Source organism: Chrysochloris asiatica, unplaced genomic scaffold (genome assembly GCF_000296735.1).
Source record: "Chrysochloris asiatica unplaced genomic scaffold, ChrAsi1.0 scaffold00107, whole genome shotgun sequence".
In the NCBI taxonomy this organism is placed as follows: domain Eukaryota; kingdom Metazoa; phylum Chordata; class Mammalia; order Afrosoricida; family Chrysochloridae; genus Chrysochloris; species Chrysochloris asiatica.
Genome location: NW_006408625.1, coordinates 2,213,450 through 2,236,284, shown reverse-complemented (window position 1 = coordinate 2,236,284; position 22,835 = coordinate 2,213,450). Strand labels below are relative to the sequence as shown.

Genomic DNA, 22,835 nt, shown 5'->3' with positions numbered 1-22,835 from the left:
AGCTGAAGAGAAAGTTTCGAAAGAAAGGCAGCTCAAGAAGACATAGTATTTTCATAAAATGTGCAGAGACCTGGAGTTAGAAAACCAAAAGGGAAGAACATGCTCAGCATTTCACAAACGGAAAGAACCAGAAAAAAAAAAAAAAAAAATTCAGACCTTGACTTGAAATATCGAAGGATTCTATAGGCAAAATATTGAACGGTGCAGAAAGCATCAAAAGAAGATTGAAGGAAAACTGTCACTGCACCAAAAACAAAGCATCAATGTGTAATCATTTCAAAAACTAGCATACTGAATGAAGATGTCCAAGCTGCACTGAAGGTATTGGTAAAAACAAGGCTAGGAACTGATGACACACAAACTGAAATCTTTCAACAAACTGATGCAGCACCGGAGGCATTCACTCATCTAGGCCAGGATATTTGAAAGACAGCTACCTAGCCAACTGATTGGAAGAGATCCATATTTGTGCCCATTCCAAAGAGAGGTGACCCAATGGAATGTGGAAATCAAACAATATCATTAATAAATATGACAGGCAAATAAAATGTTTCTGGAAAGTAATTTAAAAATGCCTACAACAGTACATCAAGACAAAAACTGCAAGAAACTCAAGTTAGATTCAGGAAAGGATGTGGAACTAGGGATCTCATTCATGAGGTCAGATGGATCTTGGCTGAAAGCAGAGAATGCCAGAAAGATGTCTACTTGGTTATACTGACTATGTGAAGCTTTCGACTGTGTGGATCATGACTATGGATAATATTGCAAAGAATGGGTATTCCAGAACACTTAATTGCGCTCATGTGGAACCTGTACTTCGACAAGGAGGCAGTCATTAGAACAGAACAAGGGGATACTAAATGGTTTAAAACCAGGGAAGGCATGTGCCAGGGTTGTATTCTTTCATCATACTTATTCAATCTGTATGTTGAGCAAATAATCTGAGAAACTGGATTATATGAAGAACATAGCATGAGGACTGGAAGAAGATTCATTAGCAACTGCTATAACCTTTCTTAATGAAAGTGGAGAGGAGTTACAATACTTACTGAAGAAGGTCAAAGATCTTCAGTATGGATTGCTCCTTGGTGTAAAGAAAACAAAAATCCTCACAACTGGGCCAATAAGTAACATCATGATAAATGGAGAAAAGACTGATGTTGTCAAAGACTTCATTTTGCTTAGATTCACAATCAACACTCATGGAAGCAGCAGTCAAGAAGTCAAAGTATATACTGCATTAGGCAAAGCTGCTGCACAAGACCTCTCTCAAGTATTCAAGAGCAAAGATATCAACTTGAAGACTAAGGTATGTCTGGCCCAAGCCATTTTTAATTGTCTCATATGTGTGTGAAAGTTGGACAATAAATAAGGAAGACTGCAGAAAAATGGATGCATTTGTGTTATGGTGTTGGGGAAGAATACTGGAGTACCATGGACTGCCAGAAGAACAAACAAATCTGTGTTGGAAGAAGTACAGCCAGAATATTCCTTAGAAGTCAGGATGGTGCGACTTTGCCTCTCAAACTTTGGGCATGTTACTAGGAAGGACCAGTCCCTGGAGAAGGACATCATGCTTAGTAAAGTGGAGGGTCAGCAAAAAAGACCCCCAATGAGATGGACTGACAAGTGGCACAAAGAATGGGCTGAAACATAAAAATTGTGAGGCTGGCACAGGACCGGGCAGTATTTCATTCTGTTGTGCATAGGGTTGCTATGAGTTGGAATCGACTCGAGGACACCTTATAACAACCATCATCAATTTTAACAAATGTACTGCAGGAGACAGAACAATAGGGACAACTGGGGAGGAGGGGAAAGTATATGGGAACTCTCTGTAGTTTTTGTGCAATATTTCTGTTAACTTAAAACTGCACTAAAAAAGTTAAGTGCATTAAAAACAGCTGCTGGCACTTGTGTGAGAAGAGTACAAAAGGACAGCAGGAAGCGATGAGTGAAGACGTCACTGTGGCAGCTATGTCCTCCTCTGCAGGGAGGGGAGAGCTGCCATGGGGCAAAGGGTCTCTTTCTTAACTTGAGTGGTGGTGGTGGGAGGGCTTCAAAGGGCTCTGTTCTGTAACAACAAATTCATTCATTCGTTTGTATGTTGAAAACTTTTTACTGTGGTAAAACAGATTTAAAATTTTCCTATTTTAACCAAGTTCAAGTGTCTATTTCAGTAGCATTCATCACATGTGGTGCAACGAGTCACGTGTGGGGTTTTGAAAGTCTATGTTTTATATTTAAAGTTCTACATCGGGGTGGGGAACGTCTGGCCCGTGGGCTGTATAAGGCCTGTGAAATCATTGGTCTGGCAGTCCCAGCCACCACACTGTTATTGTTGTTAAGTGTCGTCAAGTCACTTTTGACTCCCAGCCACCCTGTATAGGGTTTCCGAGGAGCGTCTGATGAACTTGAACCGTCAACCTAACGTTTCAAACTGACCTTGCAGTCCAGTGCATTAGCCCACAGTACCACATTACATTTGGGATGAGTTGATTAAATGTTTGACCAAATATTTGTTGTTGTTGTTGTTAAGTGCCGTTGAGTCGGTTCCGACCCATAGCGACCCTGTACAGGGTTTCCGAGGGTGTAAATCTTTACGGGAGTAGAAAGCCTCATCTTTCTCCCGTGGAGCGGCTGGTAGTTTCGAACCGCTGACCTTAAGGTTCGCAGCCCGATTCGTAACCACTACGCTACCAGAGCTGAAATTTTAAGTTGATAATTTTGCATGAACTGTGAATTATAAAGTTTTGCAGAAATAAAGTTCCCCACCCCTGGTCTAGAAGAAGAGAGCTCCAGAAATTGACGTGTCTGAGTGTCAGGCGAAGTAGCAGACTATCAGGAGGGTGAGGACGAAGGGGGTGATAAGAAAAAGAGAGGAAAGTACCTGACACTGGGGTATTTATTAGTTTTCAAGTTTCCCTGAGAACAGAATGGCAGAGAGAAGGCAAATGCTAGAGGGAGCTGTAGAGTCAGGGGATATTTTAAGGACGGAAAAGCGTGTCCCCTGCTCAGATGATTACGAGATAAAATTTGCAGAGACCCTGTGCTATCCAATAGGTAGGTGCCGCTCACCACACCAGGCTATGCAGCACCTGAAATGGGGCTGCTTTCCATCACACTTGATGTAAGTGTACACGACACACCAGATTTCTACTCTCAACACACGGGATCTCCTTGAGTTACAACAGCTATGACTACACATAACAAACACGAATAATTTTTAAGTATTGATTACAGGTTAAAATATTCGATCTATTGTACTAAATGAACTATATTGTTGAAATTAATTTCATCATCTCTTTCTTTTTCCTATTGTGGTACTGATGTTGTTAAGTGCCGTCAAGTCAGTTCCGACTCACAGCAACTCTGTATAGGGTTTCTGTGGAGCGGCTGGCGAAGCTGAACCGCTGACCTTGTGGTTCAAACCAACCTTGCAGTCCAGTGCATTAACCTGCAGCACCACACCAGGGCTCCCATGTGTCACTATGACATTTTAAATGGCACGTGTGTCACATGTATGTACAGAATCTGTGAGTCTGAATGATGATGTGACCCCCCTATTTAAATCCTTCAACGGCCTCTTGTGGCTCCTAACATTAAATCTTCACAATGGCTGTGAGAAACCTGCATATCCATCCCCACTTCCTCCTCCAACCTCATCATGTGCTCCTTTCCAGACTGTGTTCCCGCCCACTGCTCTGCCTTCAGTTCCCGCAACGTGCTGGTTTCTTCCAAGCTGCAGCCTTTGCGTACTTTTCACGTGCTCTTTGCCTATCGGATGATTCCTCATCCCTTCAAACTTCATATAAAATAATACCCTGTCCTTTCCCTTCACCACGTTTCGGACATAGCAACAATGTAGTTACTGCTGTGAGTCATAGGCCCATGTCTGTCTCCCATTGGATGGTAAGTGCCCATGGCAGTCTTGCGTCCCACTGTATTCCCTGTTCTCAGTCCTGGTCAAGAATGCATGCTCCCTATTTGCAGAACGAATAAATGATGAGTACATGAGTGAGTCTCCAGGAGGTCGACTCCCCAGTCCCTGTGGGAATCGTCATTTTAAACAGGAAGAGTGCCTCAACTGAATTAAGAAAGATAGAACACGAGATGAGAATGAAGGAACAAGGACTTAAGGGACCTTGTGAGGAAAAGAGGTGGGTGGTTGCAAAAGACCGTGATGAAGGTCAGACAGAGCTGGCAGAGGCATATGGCCATGGGCTCCCAGAAAGTCACTGGGCAGCTCTGGGACCCCCAGAACCTGGGAACCACACCATTTAATGGCCCCAACGTACACTGGTTTGGCAGAAGTCAATTGGTATCTTCAAAACTTATCTTTGCTAGCTTGTTTATGTTTATTTGTAATAGACCTTTTTTTAAGTTATTAGCTTTACAGAAAAAAAGTGCAGAAAGTATAGAGTCCTCACATTTACCCTCCCCCATGTAAAGTTTGTTTTATAATTAACATCTCACATTGCTGTGGTACATTTGTTACGAGATGGATGAAGCAATAGAGTTACATTATTATAACTAAGGTCCATAGTTGACAGTAGAGGTCATTCTTTGTGTGGTATATTTCTGAGTTTTGACAGATGTATTAGATCATCATGATAGCATCATACAGACTAGTTCTACTGTCCTACAAATGTCCTGTGTTCCACCCGTGTATCGTCTCTCCCCTTTGCCCTCTCCCTGGCCACCACTGGTCTTTTCACAGTCTCACCAGTTCTTACTTTTCTAGTTTATTTTTTATGAGGTAACACCTGTAGAAATGAAACAAACAAAAAAACAACCTTCCTTCTAAAAAGCATATATATTCTCAATGGCTAAGTAACTTGCATCCTGGGATTTAATTACCCAACATCCTTGGCACAAGATGCAGTTGCTTCGCCATCTGACTTAGCCGGTCCTTGCATGGCACCCTGTGTGCATGTTTGTGAGGAGTGAGGGGAGTCATCCCACAGACAACACAGGGAGCAGCTGAACCTACAGGGAAAGTATAGCTCTGGACTCTACATGGTAGACAGCAAACTCATTCCTCTGGAAAGGATGACCTCAAAACAACATCAATGTGGCCAGCGAGGTACTTCCTAGGTCAGGGGCCAACAAACATTTTCTGTAAAACACCTGGGAATATTTTAGTCTCTGAAAAGTAGATGAATGAGTGTGACTTGTGTTCCAATAAAACTTTATTTACAAACTACCCTAGGCAGTAGTTGGCCAATCCCTCTATCAGTCTCCAAGAAATGAGGCTCTACCTGAAGTCTCAGGGCCCTAATTTTCTCCAGGTCAACTGCCACCGTTGAAAACGCCCCGTGAGGAACTCAGAGAAATACTTTTTTTCTGCAAAGCCCTGGTCAGGGAGGCTTAGGAACTTCCTGTTCCCTCACAGGGGGCTAAAGGAGAATGGAGAGTCGGCCCACGGTTGGTTCTGAATAACTCAAATTATAGGATTTCACCACAGTAATCAAACTGTAACCTGGTCTTTTCAGTCAGCATTTTTTTTCCTTCTGTGGTATTTCACAGAAGAAGAATCAAAGGGTTTCTTCAGCAGGGAGGTCTAGAATGGGGAGTTGGGTGTAGGGAGCAACTGTGAAGAAATCACGGCTTAAAATATTTTGCAGGCCGCTGAGCTTTTTTTAAATCGAGAGATCAACTCTTGTGCCAAATGGAGGCAAGGCCACCTGTCCTGGCAGGTAATGTGGACACTGTTCTCCACACAACAAGTGCCACCCCCTCCTAAGTCCCCCCAAAGCATACAGGAGCTCCAGTGCCCTGGAGTCAAATGGGAGCATTCAGGAAAAAAGCACATACACATTTAATGACAAACGCAAAGGCACTGTTGTGTAACAAGGAAACCCAAGAGGTCACTGAGAAACTGCAGGGTTTCCTGACAGAGCGGGGCCTGAAGAACTGAGAAGAGGATCAAACATTAACTAGATATTAAACTGGGTTTGTGTGGGCAAATGTTTATGTAACTGCAGTGGAGGAGGTAAAGCTTAATAGCAGCCTGTCTGGTTTAGAATGCAGAGAGAATGTGGTTGCCAAGCAATACCTCTCCCCTCTTGCCCTTGAGGCATGAGAAGAAGTACTCAACAGCACTCTCAGGGGACAAAAGGACTCTGGCTCTACTCACCAAGGTGAGGGCCTCCACGTTGGCACCGGTTAGACACAGGAATCGGACCACATCCAGAATCCCGTTGTTGGCTGCGAGATGAAGAGGGGTTCGCCCATACTGGGAAAAGAATAGAAAAACCGGAGAGAGTTGATTAGATCTCCAGACACAGCATTATGTAAGGTGCCTGGGATGCACTAGGAAAAATTAGGAGCACGGTCTCCCTTCTCCATAAACTTATCATCCACCGAGGGAGGCAAGCCAAGCCAAGCCAAGCAGAACGGTCTAAAGTATTTTTCATAGTTATAAGGGCAACTTCAAAGCACAAAAGAGTGGGAGGCTTATCATAGGTAACTAAATTTAAGTTTCCTGCTGTGCTGGCAGAAAGTGGGTGAGAGTCAGGGCTTGAGGCCCCAGAAGTCTGGAAAGAGCTCCACCATAGATCAAATTTAAGACACAAAAAGGGAAGAAGGAATGGAAGGGCAGTTACTGAAGGGAGTGGACTCTGACTCCTAGTGACACAGCAGACGTTGGAGGAGATCGGTGCTCTATAAGTTTTCAATCGCTGATTTTTCTAGAAGTAGATCTCCAGACCTTTTTTCTGAGGTGCCTCCAGGTGGACTCAAATTGCCAACCTCTCAGTTGGCAGCACCCAGGGACTCTGAAGACATTCAGATGAGGGGAAATTTCAGATCTGTGCCCTCACTCCTGGGCAAAGTTGTATTACACCATGCCATGGACACACAATGATCTCTCCTTGGCCATCAAAAAGTTCCAGAATGAACTCCAGTCCAAAGTGCCTGTGCTGCAAATTGGAGTTTCATATGGAGTCCTGGTGTGGTGCTGTGGGTTACTGCGCTGGACTGCAAAGTTGGCTCGAACCGCAAGGTCGGCAGTTCAAGCTCACCAACTGCTCCTTGGAAACCTTATACAGAGTCGCTATGGGTCGGAATCAACTTAATGGCTCTTAACAACCACAATGCTGTCTACTGTGAAAACACAAGCTTTGCCAAGGTGGCTATATGTCAGCATTTGTGAACTACTGTGGCCATGTGCAGAATCAAACATGTAGAGACATTTCCAGATAAATTAGCTGTGTGAATCTCTGGGATTTTTTAAAGGAGGATGTTTAACAAACACACCTTTTGCATTTGGATTTGAGAGTGAGCCAGGGAGAACACCCATTCACTTGTTAACATTACTGTAAAGCCCCAGGAGCTTGGCATTGAGAGCTAATACCAGATGTTCAGCATACAGTAGGACCAATGCTGATACAATGGCCAGGCCTTAAGGCATTCAAACCAGCCCCACAATATTCCCTGAAGCTGCTCTTCACTGAAAGAATCCTAGAAGGAAAGTTGAAGTCCTAATGCTGCCCAATACCATGTGTGGCTTTCCCTAAAGCCACTTATAAACCTGGTTAGGCATGATCAGCATAGGGCAAGCTAAGAAAGCAACCAGCATCTAATTGCTAAGACAGGATATTGCTTTTTCATAATTCTAGAATGTGAAGCTTACCAATTTCAATTTCCATTAGAATTACTCTCATAATGTGCATGAGGAGTAATTTTTTTTTCTCTGTAAATGTATAATTTTCTAACCGTTGCAGACATTAATTCTTTTACTTCAAAGAAATCACAATAAAATTATGCTGGCATCAAGTGCTAGTAAATAAACATTGCAAGCAATTAAAAAAATATATTCTATTTGGATTTGGTTTTCGAGAGAATCATAACAGAATGGTGCTTGCTTTCCATAGAGTTACAGGGCTAAAATCAGAGGAACGTCCTACTATACTGCCTTATTTAGTAATATAAATCCCTAGAGGGTACTCAGAAAAAAGGAGCTAGCCAGCTTCTAAAAGGCAGTTTACGGGGAATTTTATGAACATTTTGTTTTGTTGTTGTTGTTAAGTGCCATCCATGGAAGCATGTAATTTATTATTTTCCTCCCTTTATTATTCACTAGGATGAATAATAAATTATTCACATGTCAGCAGTTCACGTGCTTGCCAAAAGATCGCAGGTTTGAATCCACCTAGAGGAATCCTCGAAGAAAGGCCCAGCTATTCTGAGAAACTGGCCACTGCAAACCCAGTGGAGCACAGCTCTACTGTGAGATCCATGGGGCCACTGGCTTTTAGTGGTGGCAACTCTGATCTGAATTCCTGAGGAGGTCAGACATAGCTCCACTTGCCAACTTTTCCACCATGCCGAACACCAGCCATCTCCCTCCACCCACTGCACTCTCTATTTCGTTTTGGGTTTGAGAATTTATCTCAATGGCCACACAGAACTCACAGACCACAGTAATGCTTACGGCACTTATGAGTAGGGCAATAACTAATTACAACTCAGGATGAGGATACAACTTAGGAGACGGAATACAGCTCTTCTATCAGCACAACTTCCAACCAAACAGCTCACAGCTTCTTTGTGAGAAAACAGGCAGCCCTTCTTCTCAGCCATGCCAGTGCTGTTTGGGCAAATGTGGCAGCTCTTCAGCTCCACTGACAAGAGCCCTGAGGCACCCCACTCTGCCAGCAAGCCTCTTACCTAAAGGCACTCAGCTCTCTTGCACTGCGGGTCAGCAAGACAACTGTAGCTGCCTGACGTCAATCTTCCAGTTCCCACCTGGTGTGTTGCTGCTGCTGCTCTGTCTACCTCCTGGTACGGGACAGTCTCAGTGCAGAGACCCTGAGTCCAAAGGCTGTACTTGGCGAGGTTCCCCCTTGTATGTAAGCCTACTTCTCGCCAAGTTCAAGCCCTAGTCCTCCCACCAGACAATGAGCTGACCAATCCCCTCAGTACACCAGTCACTGAATTTGTGATTCCCACAAAATCACTTACTACTTTATAGTTGTTAAGTGCTGTCAAGTTGGTTCCGACCCATAACAAGTAAGTTAACGTGCTGGAATGCAAAGTCGGTTTGAACCACAGATTGGTAGCTCAAGCTCACCAGCTGCTCCTCAGAAACCCTATATAGGGCTGCTATGGGTCGGGACCGATGCGACTGCACTTAACAACAACAATATTGTAACCGAGGAGCATATGGTGAGGACGAACCACCAACCCTGTGGTTCAAATAGACTTTGCAATGCATTAACCCACAGCGCAATGCCAGAACTCCAATAGCGTTAATACTATTGGGTGGTTTTATGTACCCTAGTTGCATAGCAGGATGACTAATCCCCACGAGGAGTGTAAAATAGACCTATCACAGGGCAGGGTCTGTCCCAACCAATTATTTTTGGCAGAATATAAGCCCAAGACCAAAAAGACCAAATATAAGAGAAATCTACTCAATGGAGTCACCATAAGTCAATTTAACAGCAAATGATGTAGCTTATTAGTCACTGAATTAACATAGACTTCATTCTTCTTGGATCAACCATCAACACTCATGGAAGCAGCAGTCAAGAAATTAAACGATGTATTGCATTAGGCAAATCAGCTGCACAAGACCTTTTTAAAGTATTGACGAGCAAAGATGTCAGCTTGAGGACTAAGGTGCGCCTGACCCAAGCCATGGTATTTTTAATAATCTAATATGGATGTGAAAGCTCGACAGTGAATAAGGAAGAACTTAGAAGAATTGATGCTTTTGAGTTATATGGTGTTGGAAGACAATATTGAAAGTGCCAAGGACTGCCAATAGAATTAACAGATCTGTGTTGAAAGAAGTGCAGTCAGAGTGCTCCTTGGAGGCCAGGATGGCTCTCATACTTCGGACATGTTTCAGGAGGGACCAGTCGCTGGAGAAGGATATCATGTCTGGTAAGGTGGAGGGTCAGAGAAAAAGAGGAAGACCTCCAGCGAGATGGACTGGCCAAGTAGCAGCATCGATGGACTCAAATGTGGCAACAATAGTGAGGTTGGCCCAGGATTGGGCAGTGTTTTGTTCTGCTGTGCATAAGGTCACTATGAGTCTGTATCTACTCGATGGTACCTAACAACATCAACAATATACTCTTAGTATACCAAAAACAGCACTATGATTTTATAACCATAAAACTCTCAACGCAGAAAGGTGAGAAAAGAAATCTGATCTTAGTAATTTCAATCAAATCATAATGTTGTTAGATGGTCTCTTGAAGATTCAATGTTCCAGGCAAATTAAGATGCTCCCATTTGTACCAGATTCCCTGATTACTCAACAGCATGCATACACACACACTAGCATACACATTAGACGTCCAGTAGTAAACAGATTAATTTACCACGCGGTCAGGCAGGAGATGCTAACTAATGTAGTAATTTTCTGTTTCCCTAAGACATTATTCAAAAGTTGTATGTGCAATGTTACTTAAAAGGGCAAAACCCTGCAAAATCAGAGCATGTCCGTATGAGTGATAATTTACACAGTAAAGAGATATAAAGAAAAACTTGTCTAACCCCATAAACACAGCGTTTACCTTGTTTGAGATGTCCAAACTGCAGTTTGCCTCACAGAGGGCCACCACTATGGGCACATTGCCGTCTTTGCAGGCCACGTGGAGTGGGGTGTTGCCATGTCTGTCTTGGAAATCCACGAAACACCCTTGGCTGAGCAGAGTCTTAATAACCTCCATCTGACACCGCCGTACCGCAAGATGGAGAGCAATGTGTCCATCCTGAAATAAACACCAGGGACCACGAGTGTGTTTTCAGTTAGGCACGCGGACTTCATCTTGCCACCAACCGTTCCTACAGTAGGCTGGAGTTAGTTGGCAATGGTATAGTATGGTAATGCCTCAAAGAGGACTAAAATCAGTGACTTTACTCCTGCGAGGGAGCTTGGGTTTTATTCATTCCACTCTGAATAATCACAGACAGCTGATCATCGTGGACTGTGATGGTTCAGTGAAGCCTCACCATCCATATGGGACACCTGAGCTTGATTCTTGGTCAATGTACCTTATGTATAGTCTGAAATGGTCTGAAGCCCAGAACTACACTAAGGATCACTGTGAGTAGGAGCTGACTCAACAGCAGGTACCACCACCACCAAGCTAACCAATAAGCTTCACTTAGTCTTCGGCACTACAAGCAGACAGGAACAACCTGCACTTCTTTAAATGTACGCAACTTGTCATTTTTCATAGGGTTGCTATGAGTTGGAAATAACTCAAGGCAGTGGGCTGTGTTTTTGTTTAGATGACTTGTGTTACCAAAGTATTTGAAAACACTTTAAAAATCATTTGCTCAGCCATCTTTACTAACTTCCTAAGGAAAAAAAGCTCATTATTTTATTTTGTGTCAGGAGAAGAAACTGAGAATGCAATGTAAAATAATATGCTCAGGATTGTCATAAATATGAGAAACAAATGTAACAAACCTAACCTCTGTATCCCACAAGAGCCCAGCGTGGAAATTCAATTCCACCTATTTTAGAGTCCATGGAGAAGACAGTAATGAGCTGTAGGAGCTAAGAGTTTTGAAATTGAGTATCAGGCTCCTCAACCTCCTCAATACAGACATTTTGGGACAGATAGTTCTTTGTTGTGTTTTGTAGGCTGTTTTGCAACACCCCTGCTAGTTGCTGATGCTAGTTGTTGTTGTTAAGTGCCGCCAAATTGGCTCTGACTCATAGCAACCCTGTATAGGGTTTCTGAAGAGCAGCTGGTAAGCTTGAACCGCCAACCTTGAGGTTCAAACCTACTTTGCAGTCCAGCGCATTAACCAGCTGCACCACACCAGGGCTCCTCTAGATGCCAGAAGCAACTGCCATTCCCATTTGTGACAACCAAAACTGCCTACAGATACAGCCATTACGTCCCCTGGGGCCAAAATCGCCCCCCAGTTGAAAATCATTGCTCTTTACTAAGAAAATACAGGTGATAATTATTAAGTTAACTACAGTGTTCCACATCTCACTGTGCAGAGCAGCAGCACGGCCTCATTCCAAGTACAAATTCGCAATAAAAACAGATGCTGCTGCATTGCTTAATTAAAAAAGGGAGCACATGGTCTAGAATTGAAGCTGTTGGGCAAATAACAGTGGCTGATTATCTTTCTACAAAGGCAGGTAATGGCAGTAAATTAACCACCTATTTCTTTACTTATCTAAAACTTAATAGTGCGTTGCCAATTTCAGTCCTATTGCCTTGTGTTTAATGATCACAGTACCTGCTCCACAGTTAAAAAGGCAAAAACTAAAATACAGAGGATTTAAAAAAGTTTGTGGAAACATGGACTGGAAAGACAATGGAACTTTTTGAAGCCCTCTTGTAGAGCCCAAGCCCAGACTGGACCAATCAAAAAATTCTGTCACATGCCACAAATGAACATTAATTATTAAACAGAATCTAGGAAAGTTCACAGAGGAACTCATAGAACAAAGAAGAACAATGCAAATGACAAACTGCTGCATTCAATGTGCTATTTTAGGTAGACTAATGGAAGAGTCTTGAGGTCTATCCATTGGCCCAGGTCACCTCTGGGTAAGTGAACTGCATTCACCCATAAAGTACCTTGTCAAAGGCATCAAGGTCTGCGCCATATTCAGCCAGACACTCCACGATGTCGTGGTAGCCCCGGGCTGAAGCTGTAAGGAGCGGGGTCTCTCCTTCTCGGTTCTTAATGTTCACGTTGCAGCCAGCTTCACAAAGCGCTCTGGCCACAGAGTAATAGCCGTGCCAGGCTGCACAGTGCAGCGGGGTTTCTTCCTCCTGAAGAAGAGACAAGTGCACAGAAGAGATGGAACACAGCAACATGAAACCAAGGCACAGATTACTGATCAACTTCTACAACAATATTGTCACCACTGCGATGTCCTAGAGCTAAATATTAGTCTGAAATTACTAACTTGGGCGCTAGGCACTGCGATTAAGACGCAGATTTCATGCATCTCTTTCATAAGTTTCTGTCCTCAACAGTTGCATGTTTGACGCACTGGGCCTTCTTGCATACGAGTATTAATTGACAGATGACTTTCGGGAGTCCACCAGAACTGGTGGCTCAGCAATTCTGAACACTAGAGGCCTAAAGTGGGCACATTCATAGCATCTTTCTTGTAAAAATGCCTGTGTTTACATAATCTGAAACTATTAACAGTGGGAAACTACTTCCTTGAATGAGAATTCTTGTAACATTCTTGATAAAGATGAGTCACATAAAGGCATTCTTCATTTGGTATAGAAGGAATGAGGACATACCCCCATGTTTTAACCACAGCTCTGCTGGCACTGTGGGTTAGGTGTTGGGTTGCTAACTGCAAAGTTGGTGGTTCAAACCCCCAGTTGCTCCACAAATCAAAGATGAGGCTGTCTGCTCCCAAAGATTTACAGTCTCGGTAACAATACAGAGGGTGCTCACTATCATGTTGGGATTGATTCAATAGCATGATTTCTTTTATTTTATTTGTATTTTAACTCATCAAGGAAAAAGCTGGCTGTCAGATCTATAAAATACGTTGTTATTAAGTGCTCCCGAGTCGGTTAAGACTCATAGTGATGCTCCACAGGATTTTTAAGGCTATAAATCTTTGCAGAATCAGAAAGTCTCATTTCTCTCTTATAGAGCAGCCGGTGGGCTTGAACTACCAACCTTGTAGTTCAAAGTCAAGTGATTATCCTTCAGACCCACCGTGCTCCCCATACAGCATGTATTGTCATGTACATTGCTGTTGTTGTTAAGTGCCATTGAGTTGGTTCCAACTCCCAGCAACCCTGTATAGGGTTTCCAAGAAGCAGTTGTTGACCTTGCAGTGCAGCGCATTCACCCACAGCGCCACACCAGGGCTGTCTATGACATGCTGTCACAGTGTAGTAGTCCTAAACATGGGTTGTAGAACCACAGTGTGTGGGTTTGAGTCCCAGCCCCGCCACTTAGAAAATGGGCACGCGTGGGCAAATTAGTTACTCTTTCTCTGCCTCCAGTTTCTCATTTATAGAAGGAGTATGAGAATAACAGCAGCCCACCACCTAGGCTTGTCTAGAGGATTGCATGAATGATGCATATTAAGCATTTAGAACTGTTCCTGCAACTGTACTTAATACAAATGAGACAACGTTATCCTCTGAGACAGAAAACCTAACTCTGCCACAACTCCTACGTGGCGGACTGACTGCATCATTTGGCTGCCTGTACATCCATGCAGGAAGCTAGCATGACCCACCTTATCCTGGAAATCGGGATTGGAGCCGAAACTGCACAGTAGCTGCACCACGTCGGCATGGCCATAGCGAGCGGCCACATGAAGAGCCGTCTCTCCAGACTGAAAAAGAAACAGATCCGAGGTGTCAGAGTCTTCCCTGTGAGCAGGCTCTCAAACAACCCTGATTCCACACTCTTCCATGTGGCTTTCACCAGCCTTCCTCAGGCCAGATGCCCCGGCTTGCTGTAAGCAAGATAAGCACAGGCTTACTTGTGATTGTTGGTGAACAGTTTCATATATGCTTTTCACCACATCCTGTGAAACTGTTCACTATAGATTAGTAAATAAGTACAAGTAAGCCTGTGCTTATCTTGCTTGTGAAGTAATCTGACACTGCCTGTGGAGTTTAACTACAAATACAAACAGTGTGAGATTATTTAACAAGCAAGGTAAACACTGACTTACTTGTGCAGGGTTAATATCAGTCCTGGGGTACACCCTCTGCCCTCAGGCCCCTGTTTTGTCACCAAGCCAGGGCGTCTATTTCCAGGAGGGCTGGTGCAGCCCAACGATGCTCCTCCATCCCTGCCCACAAGAATGTGCAACCCGGTAAGGATGGGCTCCCTTCTCTGTAACGACTGCCCCGTTTCCTTCAGACACGGACGCTTCTAGCAATGTGATCTTAGTAACACACAAAACAATCCCCTTGTTAATACTAGGCTCATCACTCAGCAATGAATGAAATGAAGAGTTTTATTTGTTAGCAGGCTTCTCACTTCACTATTACAGGTGAATTTCTTTCATTCTCAGAGAACTTTGCTAGTAACCCACACAATAGATTGCTATGAATTAGCAACAGGTACACCTTACAGCTGATTTCCATCTGCCAAGAAATTGCCAGAAAGCATATTTAAAAGAAAACAAAACCAAACCGGGTATTTTCTTGCCATCTGCAAGAAAGCTGCTATAATAAATACATGTATCTTTTGCGTGAATGCCATCCCTTAGGTATGGTACTCTTGTGCAGTGCACAACCCAGATAACTGTATATGGCAGCCCTGATTGAACATGACAAATTATTCTGTAAGTACCGAAAGCAGAGATGTGATGTACAGTACAATAAATAATGGATGAGAAGGTCAAAATTCTATGTTAAAGTTCAAGCACTATGAATGAATTCACAGGTTTCTGTGTGGACTGAATAAGACATATGTACATATGATATGAAGGAGCTCTGGTAGCGCAGTGGTTACAAGTCGGGCTGGCAATCGCAAGGTAAGCAGTTCGAAACTACCAGTGGTTCCGCGGGAGAAAGGTGAGGTGTTCTGCTCTCATAAAGATTTACAGCCTTGGAAACCCTGTGCAGGGTCACTATGAGCCGGAACCGACTCTCTGGTACTTAACAACAACAACAACATATGATATGAAAATAAGATATCTTTCTAAGGCAATGGTTTTAAAAATTACTTTGTCAAAAAAAAGTCTTACATTACATGTTGTTGTTAAGTGAAGTAGAGTTGGTTTCGACTCACTGCAACCTGAATAAGGTTTCTGAGGAGTGGCTGGTGGGTGTGAGCCACTGAACAGTCCAGTGCTGATCCTGCAGTCCACACCAGGACCCCATGGGTTATCACATTAATTTTTCTGGTGCCAGTGATGGGAAGGTCAGCATTGTCAGTTACCTCAAAGGAGTAGGAGCTACACAGAGGAAAAGGCACGTGGAGAGACCCACGACTCATTCTGGTGCTCTTTCCAGGGGAACATTCTTTGGGGTTTCAAATTATGTGACAGATAATTTACTACTTACACATTACGACAATTGTATAGAAGATTTCAGCCAGAAGTAGATTTTAATATTAGACCAAATCACCAGCAAAAAGAAATGTACAATTTAAATTCTCCGCAAAAAAAATTGGGGATGTTATACTTTTCTGGGTCCTCCTGCATGTGGATGGCATGCCAAACCCTCAAATACACCTTTTTATTACTTCTTTTTGTCTCTCTTGGGAAAAGAAGCAGCCTTACCTTGTCTTTAACATCCAAAGGACATTTGTTCTCATTGAGAAATTTCAAGGTATCGACGTGGCCATGCCGAGAGGCCCAATAGATGGCATTGGATCCACCCTGTAAAATGAACACCAAGTCAAGTTTGGGTAGGGTTGACAGACTGAATGCATGTTGTCTCAGACTCAGCAGTATTTCCTTCCCTAGTAATGGCAAACCCCAAACAATCAACTTTCAGGAGGAATAAATGCCTCCCTTGAATTTTTTTTTTAGTTTTGACCAATATATCATGTTTCTGTAAAATTTTAACATTAGGGGAAACAAAATGAAAGATATACACGAATTCTCTGCACTTCTTTGCAACTTCTCTTTTATAGATCTAAGATTATTTCAAAATAAAAAGTTGCTTTAAAAGGGTAACAAAACAAAACAGTTAACACTCATTTCAGTCTCTGGCTAGAGTTCCCTACATTGTAAAGCTCTGTTGATAGTTTCCAAAAGTTACTAACAAAGTCATTATAATGATTATAGCTGCTAATCAACTGTATCATCATTTCTAGTATGAGCTATAAACATTTCAGAATGCATGATCTTCCCTCTGCTGACCTACTAAGCATGCTGTTGTTAAGTACTGTTGAGTTGGTTCTGACTTATAGTGACCCTGTATAGTCTCCAAGGAATGGCTGGTTAAGTTTGAACCATCAACCTCGCAGTTCAAACAGCCCTTATATTCCAATGCTTATCCTACAGCACCATACCAGTACACCAATAGGCACATAGGCAGATACATTTCTGATGAGAACAGATAATGAAATATTTTCCAACTATCTAATACTTCTGTATAAATGTGATCATTAAAGAGTAAAATCTGATACCATGTACAAAGAAATGCTTTTAATATCAAGCAACAGAGCCAAAAGGAAGACACGTTTGCCTTTTTCTTTCTAGAATTATGTGTTAGATTGTACCAGACTATGTAAGCAACTCAACTTCTTTCATAGGAAACAGAAGAAATGAATTAGTAGATACATGTGTTTGTTTTGCTGTTGCTGTTGGGTTTAGTCTTTTTTTTTTTTTTTTCCTGTTAACCCCTCTGATTGAGAGACACTTGAAAATATTTAAAAACTTAGTTAATTTGTAATAAAACAGAGTTATGACCTTATCTTGGATATTGATTCTTGAGCCTCTTTTAATGAGCAACTGTAGAATTTGAATATTCCCACAGCCAGCAGCAATAAGTAATGGAGGAGTCCCATGCTGGAAGAGGCAAACAAAACAAAACAGGGTTGGTAGGTAAGGAGAATCTCCAAGTGGCATAGCTGTCCCCATACATCTTCCCCTGTCTCAAAAGACATGCAACTATTGTTACAGGCAGGAATGGAAAGCACAACACAATGACTCTTCTCTTTCACCTTCTTTTTCCAAGGTGACATTTTCATTTGCATGATGAGTATATGACATTTCATGAACTTTATGGGTAGAGGTGTGTTACAGACTGAATTGTGTCCTCTCAAAAATGTGTTACAATCCTGACTCCTGTGCCTAAATGTATCACCCTATTTGGAAATGGAGTTTCCTTTTGTTATTTGAATGAGGTCATACAGAGTAGGGTGCACCCTAAACTTCATCACGTATGTGTTCTAAAGTGTACAGGATAGACACACACAAGGGAACGACATCATATGAAGTCAGACACAAGTTAGGTCTGCAAAGGAATGGCTGCCACCTGGAATTACACCATAATTTGGATCCCTAGCCTCCTGAACTATGAGAAAACATAATTCTGTTCTTTAAAGCCACACAATGTGGTATTTTTGTTACAAAATCACTAGGTAATTAAGACAAGGCACAATATGTGCATGTAGAGAAGTCTTGTAGGAAGACCCTGAATGCAAAAGACCTCACTTCTATCTAAAATCTCTCTCTAAACAGAAGTGAATTTTTCCCCCCAGCATGGAGTTTCCAGCTAGAATGGAAACAATGACAAAGCAGATGGAGTCTTCACACTCTGGATTCACACTCAAGACATGGAGTCACTGTGACTCACCCTCCCCTCACCCTGGGAGAACAGTGTCTGACCTTGTTGGGCTGATTAACATCGTAGTTGGACAAAGAGCCCAGAAGGTGCTGCAAGCCTGGGACATTGTCATCGTTGATGGCATGGATGATGGCTTTCATCACAAAGGAGTCTTCCTCATCCTTGAAGGAGGCAGTGACGAGGGAAAGAAAGAGTTAGCTTGCTGGTTGTGATCCACTTATCCACCCAAGAGAAATTAGTGCTCATTTCTTAAAAGGACCGGAATCCACTTAATTCAAAATCCACATGGTAATGAAAGGAAATAGGTGGTAACTTTGTGCCTCTTCCGTGTTGAAAGCCGATTCCATCTACTGTTTACCTGTGTCTTATTTGTACCTGAGTTACGACCCAGTGAACCAATAACTTTCAATGTTCAGATGCAGAACAAGGATGTTGAGAGACTACGCTGGGCAAATCTGTCAAAATATGGCCCAACACACCACTCTGGAAAATTTCAGATGTAACCCAGAATCTCTTTGGACTCTCTTCCTGGATAAGCAGAAAGAACCATGGATCTAAGGAAATGGTATCTTTGAATAAGATAATTTCAACTTGCAATTTTTTCCAATTATAGAATTGTCATTTTTTGGTCACTTGAGTTTCTGTCTTCTATGGGTACAGAATAACATGGCAAAGTTCTCTGAAAGCTGGTTACAATTATTCAAAAATTTAGGCTCAGAAAGGGGAGAAAACTTAAAATAAGTTACAGAAAAGAGAAAACAGATGCATTTTTAAATATAAATGGAAAGTTAACTACCAAATGGTCAAAAGAGATAAATTGTACATCATCAAAGTTTTCTTAGACTAAGGTATTTCCAAACATTAAAACCAAATAATAATAATAAACCCAGACACATTTTCTGGATTTTTAAGTACCAAATTATAACTACTAGTTATAGTTGTAATTGTTTGTTGTTGTTAAAGTACCATCGAGTCACTTCTGTCTCATAACGATCCTGTATAAGGTTTCCGAGGAGTAGCTGGTGAGTTTGAACCACCAACCTTGTAGTTCAAACTGACCTTGTGGTCCAGTGCCTATCCTATAGCACCACATGCTTATTAATACAGTTGGTACATAATTTACACTGATAAGCACTGAAATTTCCAACCTAGGGGAGTGTATCTACAGAGGCTGGTGTCTGCCTGCAGGGCAGAAGAAACAAAGCATTTCTCTGACCTCTGCTTTCTCTTTTATATAGATCTGAACCCAAACTAACTTTGAGGGTTTTAGTAAGATTTTTCTAGAAACCATGTTTAACAATACCACCATTTTTCATTTTTGCTTTTCTACCACAATCCAAGTTGATGATGAAGAGACATCAGCAGGGAAGTGGAAGTCAAGACAAACAGGGGAATGGAAGAAATAAAGCTATTGTTCTAACGCATACTTGTGATATCAGTATTTTGAAACGAACCTGAAGTTCCTACGCAACTCTGCGTCTCTCTCACACACTGCATTTGTCACAGTAGCACACACATTTTCTCCCAAGAGTTTATTCAAGATGAGTGCAATTTATGTGATCAAAATCATTCATATTATTATTGGCAGCTGCGATAGAAACCTATTATTTCAATGAAAAGTTTTTATCTTTTCCCTAGTTCTACTTCTACCCTCAATTCCTAAACTAAGCCTTTCTCCCTTTCCTCTCTTGATGCTTCCCTACTTGGTGATCCCTTTCCAAAAATCAACCACTGAAAATCCTCCTGAGCAAGGTTCACACGTGGGGTCACCATTACTTAAATGGAGACAGAGTCAATTCCTTGGTAGTTTGTGCCTGTTTGTGGTTGTTGTTTTTCTACAAAGCTAGAGCAGGAGACTCAGGGATACTGCCAGGTTAGGGAAAAAGAGAAAGAAAAGCAGGTGTCTGCTGATGTGTTGTCCCTGCCCATGCAGTCCCTGGATTCCACTGAGGAAACACTGACACTTCAGTTACAGGAGCGGGGAAATCCCATAGAACTACCTTTTTTGCCTCTTCTGCAGTCCCCCTTGCTTTCAGAATCAACAAAGCCCTGCTGTTTGATTGGCAAGGAAGGGAAAGTGTTGTTAAATTCAGCTGTGTCCAGTCATATCTGAAGGGTTAATCTGCGATTCGGTTTCAGTTTAGGTCGGGGTGGGGTAACAAAGGTCTGCTCCTGAAGTTCCCAGTGATGTCATTAAGCCAAGTGACTTTAGCCTTCTGGTCTACCTTGAGAAATACCAACAAGCTACACTGCATCTTCCCAGATTTTCTGAGGGAGGTGTGGAGGTGGGGGCAGGAATCTGCACCTTTTCTACAACTTTGATCCAAGCTTCTCCTAATGTCTGATGGTTCTAATTTTAGTTTAGGAAAATTGGAATAAAGTCTTCCCTCTTCTACTAGCTCTCCTTTACCAAAGTGTGTGTGTGTGCACGCGGTAGTAGGAGTGGGGTTGGGTACACTGTCAGCCACAACAAAGAGAGAAAAGGAGAAGAAGCAATAGCGACATCAAATTACCCACCCTCTGCCTGCCCTATCACCTCGAGAGAAATAAGAACAGCCCAGACGGCCCCGTGACTTTAGGCTTTCTGGGTTGTTGAGCAAATACAATAACTCAAAACTGTCTAAATACCCAGTGCTTAAAAAAGACATACAGATTTGCTTACCAGGGTATCATCGCTTCTGGCAACACTCATACTGCTTCTGGACAAGAATGACCTGGATAATCTTTGGCACAGTGATATCAAGCGAACGGATTGCTTTAAAAACAAAACAATGGGAGAGAAAAGGAAAGGGGAGAGAAGAGAGCTTATGTAACAACCTCAATTAGTCCAGATGACAGTGTCTTTGGGATGGCACTCATTGTTGACAGAAGGCATTCCTCAGGGTGGGAGATTGTGTCTACTCAAAGACTAACTCTTAACGGCCTTGTAGAGCAGGACAACGGGATAAAGACTTAGTTGCATTTCATTATTAAACTACCTAACTGGAAGTCCCACATCCCATCTCTACTCTTTGGGACATGAAACAAGCAATGTTACCCTGCAAACTTTGTGCCTATGAAGATCTAACAGGCAGATCTAACAGGTAATGGTAGATAATTTAAACGATCAGCAAACCCCACACAGACCAAGGAAACCAAGTTTTAGCCTACAGGACACATACCTCTAGAACATTCATATTCATAGCCAGAAGCAAAATGCATGTGTTTATTACTATGCACATTAAACTTTATTGAAGGGTTTCCTTACTGCTAAAGGTTAAGTCACCAAGTACTGTAGGTCCCCTAATCCTTACTACAGTACCCCAGAACTGGATGAGTATGAAAATGAGCGGAATTTCTGGCCTAGTGCTAAGGAGACAACTGCTTCCCCTGAATCTGATGTGACTCTACCCACCGTCTTCGCGGTATACTGTGATTTCCCAGCCAGCCCCTGCAGATGGAAGGAGTGGAAAAGGCACACTGCTGATCCCTGCCTCCCCCACATCAGTCTTAGACAGGCTGGGGTTAGAGAACCATTTCCCCAAGTTCTGGGGTAAATGGAATAGAATGCTGGCCATGAAGAAAAAACCCATTTAAAATTTGGTTCCTCATGCTAGAAAAAGACTTCACTGTTATTCTGTTGTGCTGTATTCAAAATCTGCCCTATTTAAAAACAAAAAAATTACATTTGAAAATATGAATTATTAAGACAGAAATAATGCTTTTGCTTATCTCTGAAAACAGTCAGTGTTGCTAAGTGGCCTGGAGTCAGTTCTGACTCACAGGGACCCTGGACAGGGCTTCTGAGGAGTGACTGGTAGGTCTGAACTGCTGACCTTGCAGTCAACAGTCTAATGCTTATCTTGAGGCCCAGTACTTTATCCTACACTCCCACACTCTCAAAAATAGTGCTGTTGTTAAGTGCTGTCAAGTCGGTTCCGACTCTAGTGAACCTGTATAGGGTTTTCCCAAGAAAGCCTGCCGAGTTTGAAACTGTTGACCTTGCAATTCAAACCGACCTTGGGGTCCAGTGCTTATCCTAAAGTGCCACACCAGGACTCTGGAAAATAGGGTGGTAATGGTTATGTGGCATGTAGTTAGTTCTGACTCATAGTGACCCTGCACAGGGTTTCTGAGGCTATATATATATAAATCTTTACAGGAGCAAAAAGCCTCATCTTTCTCCCACATAACCACTGGTAGTTTCAAACTGCTGACCGTGAGGTTAGCAGCCTGATTTGTAACCACTACACTGTCAGAGCTCCTGAAAATAGGGTGATGGTGGTGGTATGCCATGGAGCCGGTTCCAACTCATAGTGACCCTGCAGAGGGTTTCTGAGGGTGTAAGTTTTTATGGGAGCAGAAAGCCTCATTATTTCTCCCGTGGAATGGCTGGTAGTTTCAAACTGCTGATCGTGAGGTTAGTAGCCTGACGCTACCAGATCTCCTTAAAAACAGGCTTTTGTTGTTGTTAAGTGCCGTCGAGTCGGTTCCGACCCATAGCGACCCTGTAACGGGTTTTCGAGGGTGTAAGTCCTTACGGGAGTAGAAAGCCTCATCTTTCTCCCGCGGAGCGGCTGGTAGTTTCGAACCGCTGACCTTAAGGTTCGCAGCCCG

The 22,835-nt window shown here is 42.7% G+C and overlaps 1 protein-coding gene across 1 annotated transcript in view; it reads right to left on the bottom strand.

Moving 5' to 3' along the window:
* Positions 1–22,835, bottom strand: part of DAPK1 (death-associated protein kinase 1) — a 274,182-nt gene that overhangs the window by 43,685 nt on the left and 207,662 nt on the right. The window contains exons 10-17 of the mRNA XM_006867630.1: positions 20,902–20,994; positions 18,281–18,400; positions 17,360–17,458; positions 16,223–16,321; positions 14,219–14,317; positions 12,573–12,770; positions 10,536–10,733; positions 6,143–6,241 (exon numbers count right to left, since the gene is read on the bottom strand). Of these exons, the coding sequence (XP_006867692.1) occupies positions 6,143–6,241; positions 10,536–10,733; positions 12,573–12,770; positions 14,219–14,317; positions 16,223–16,321; positions 17,360–17,458; positions 18,281–18,400; positions 20,902–20,994 (1,005 nt within the window). The remainder of the gene's footprint in view (positions 1–6,142; positions 6,242–10,535; positions 10,734–12,572; positions 12,771–14,218; positions 14,318–16,222; positions 16,322–17,359; positions 17,459–18,280; positions 18,401–20,901; positions 20,995–22,835) is intronic.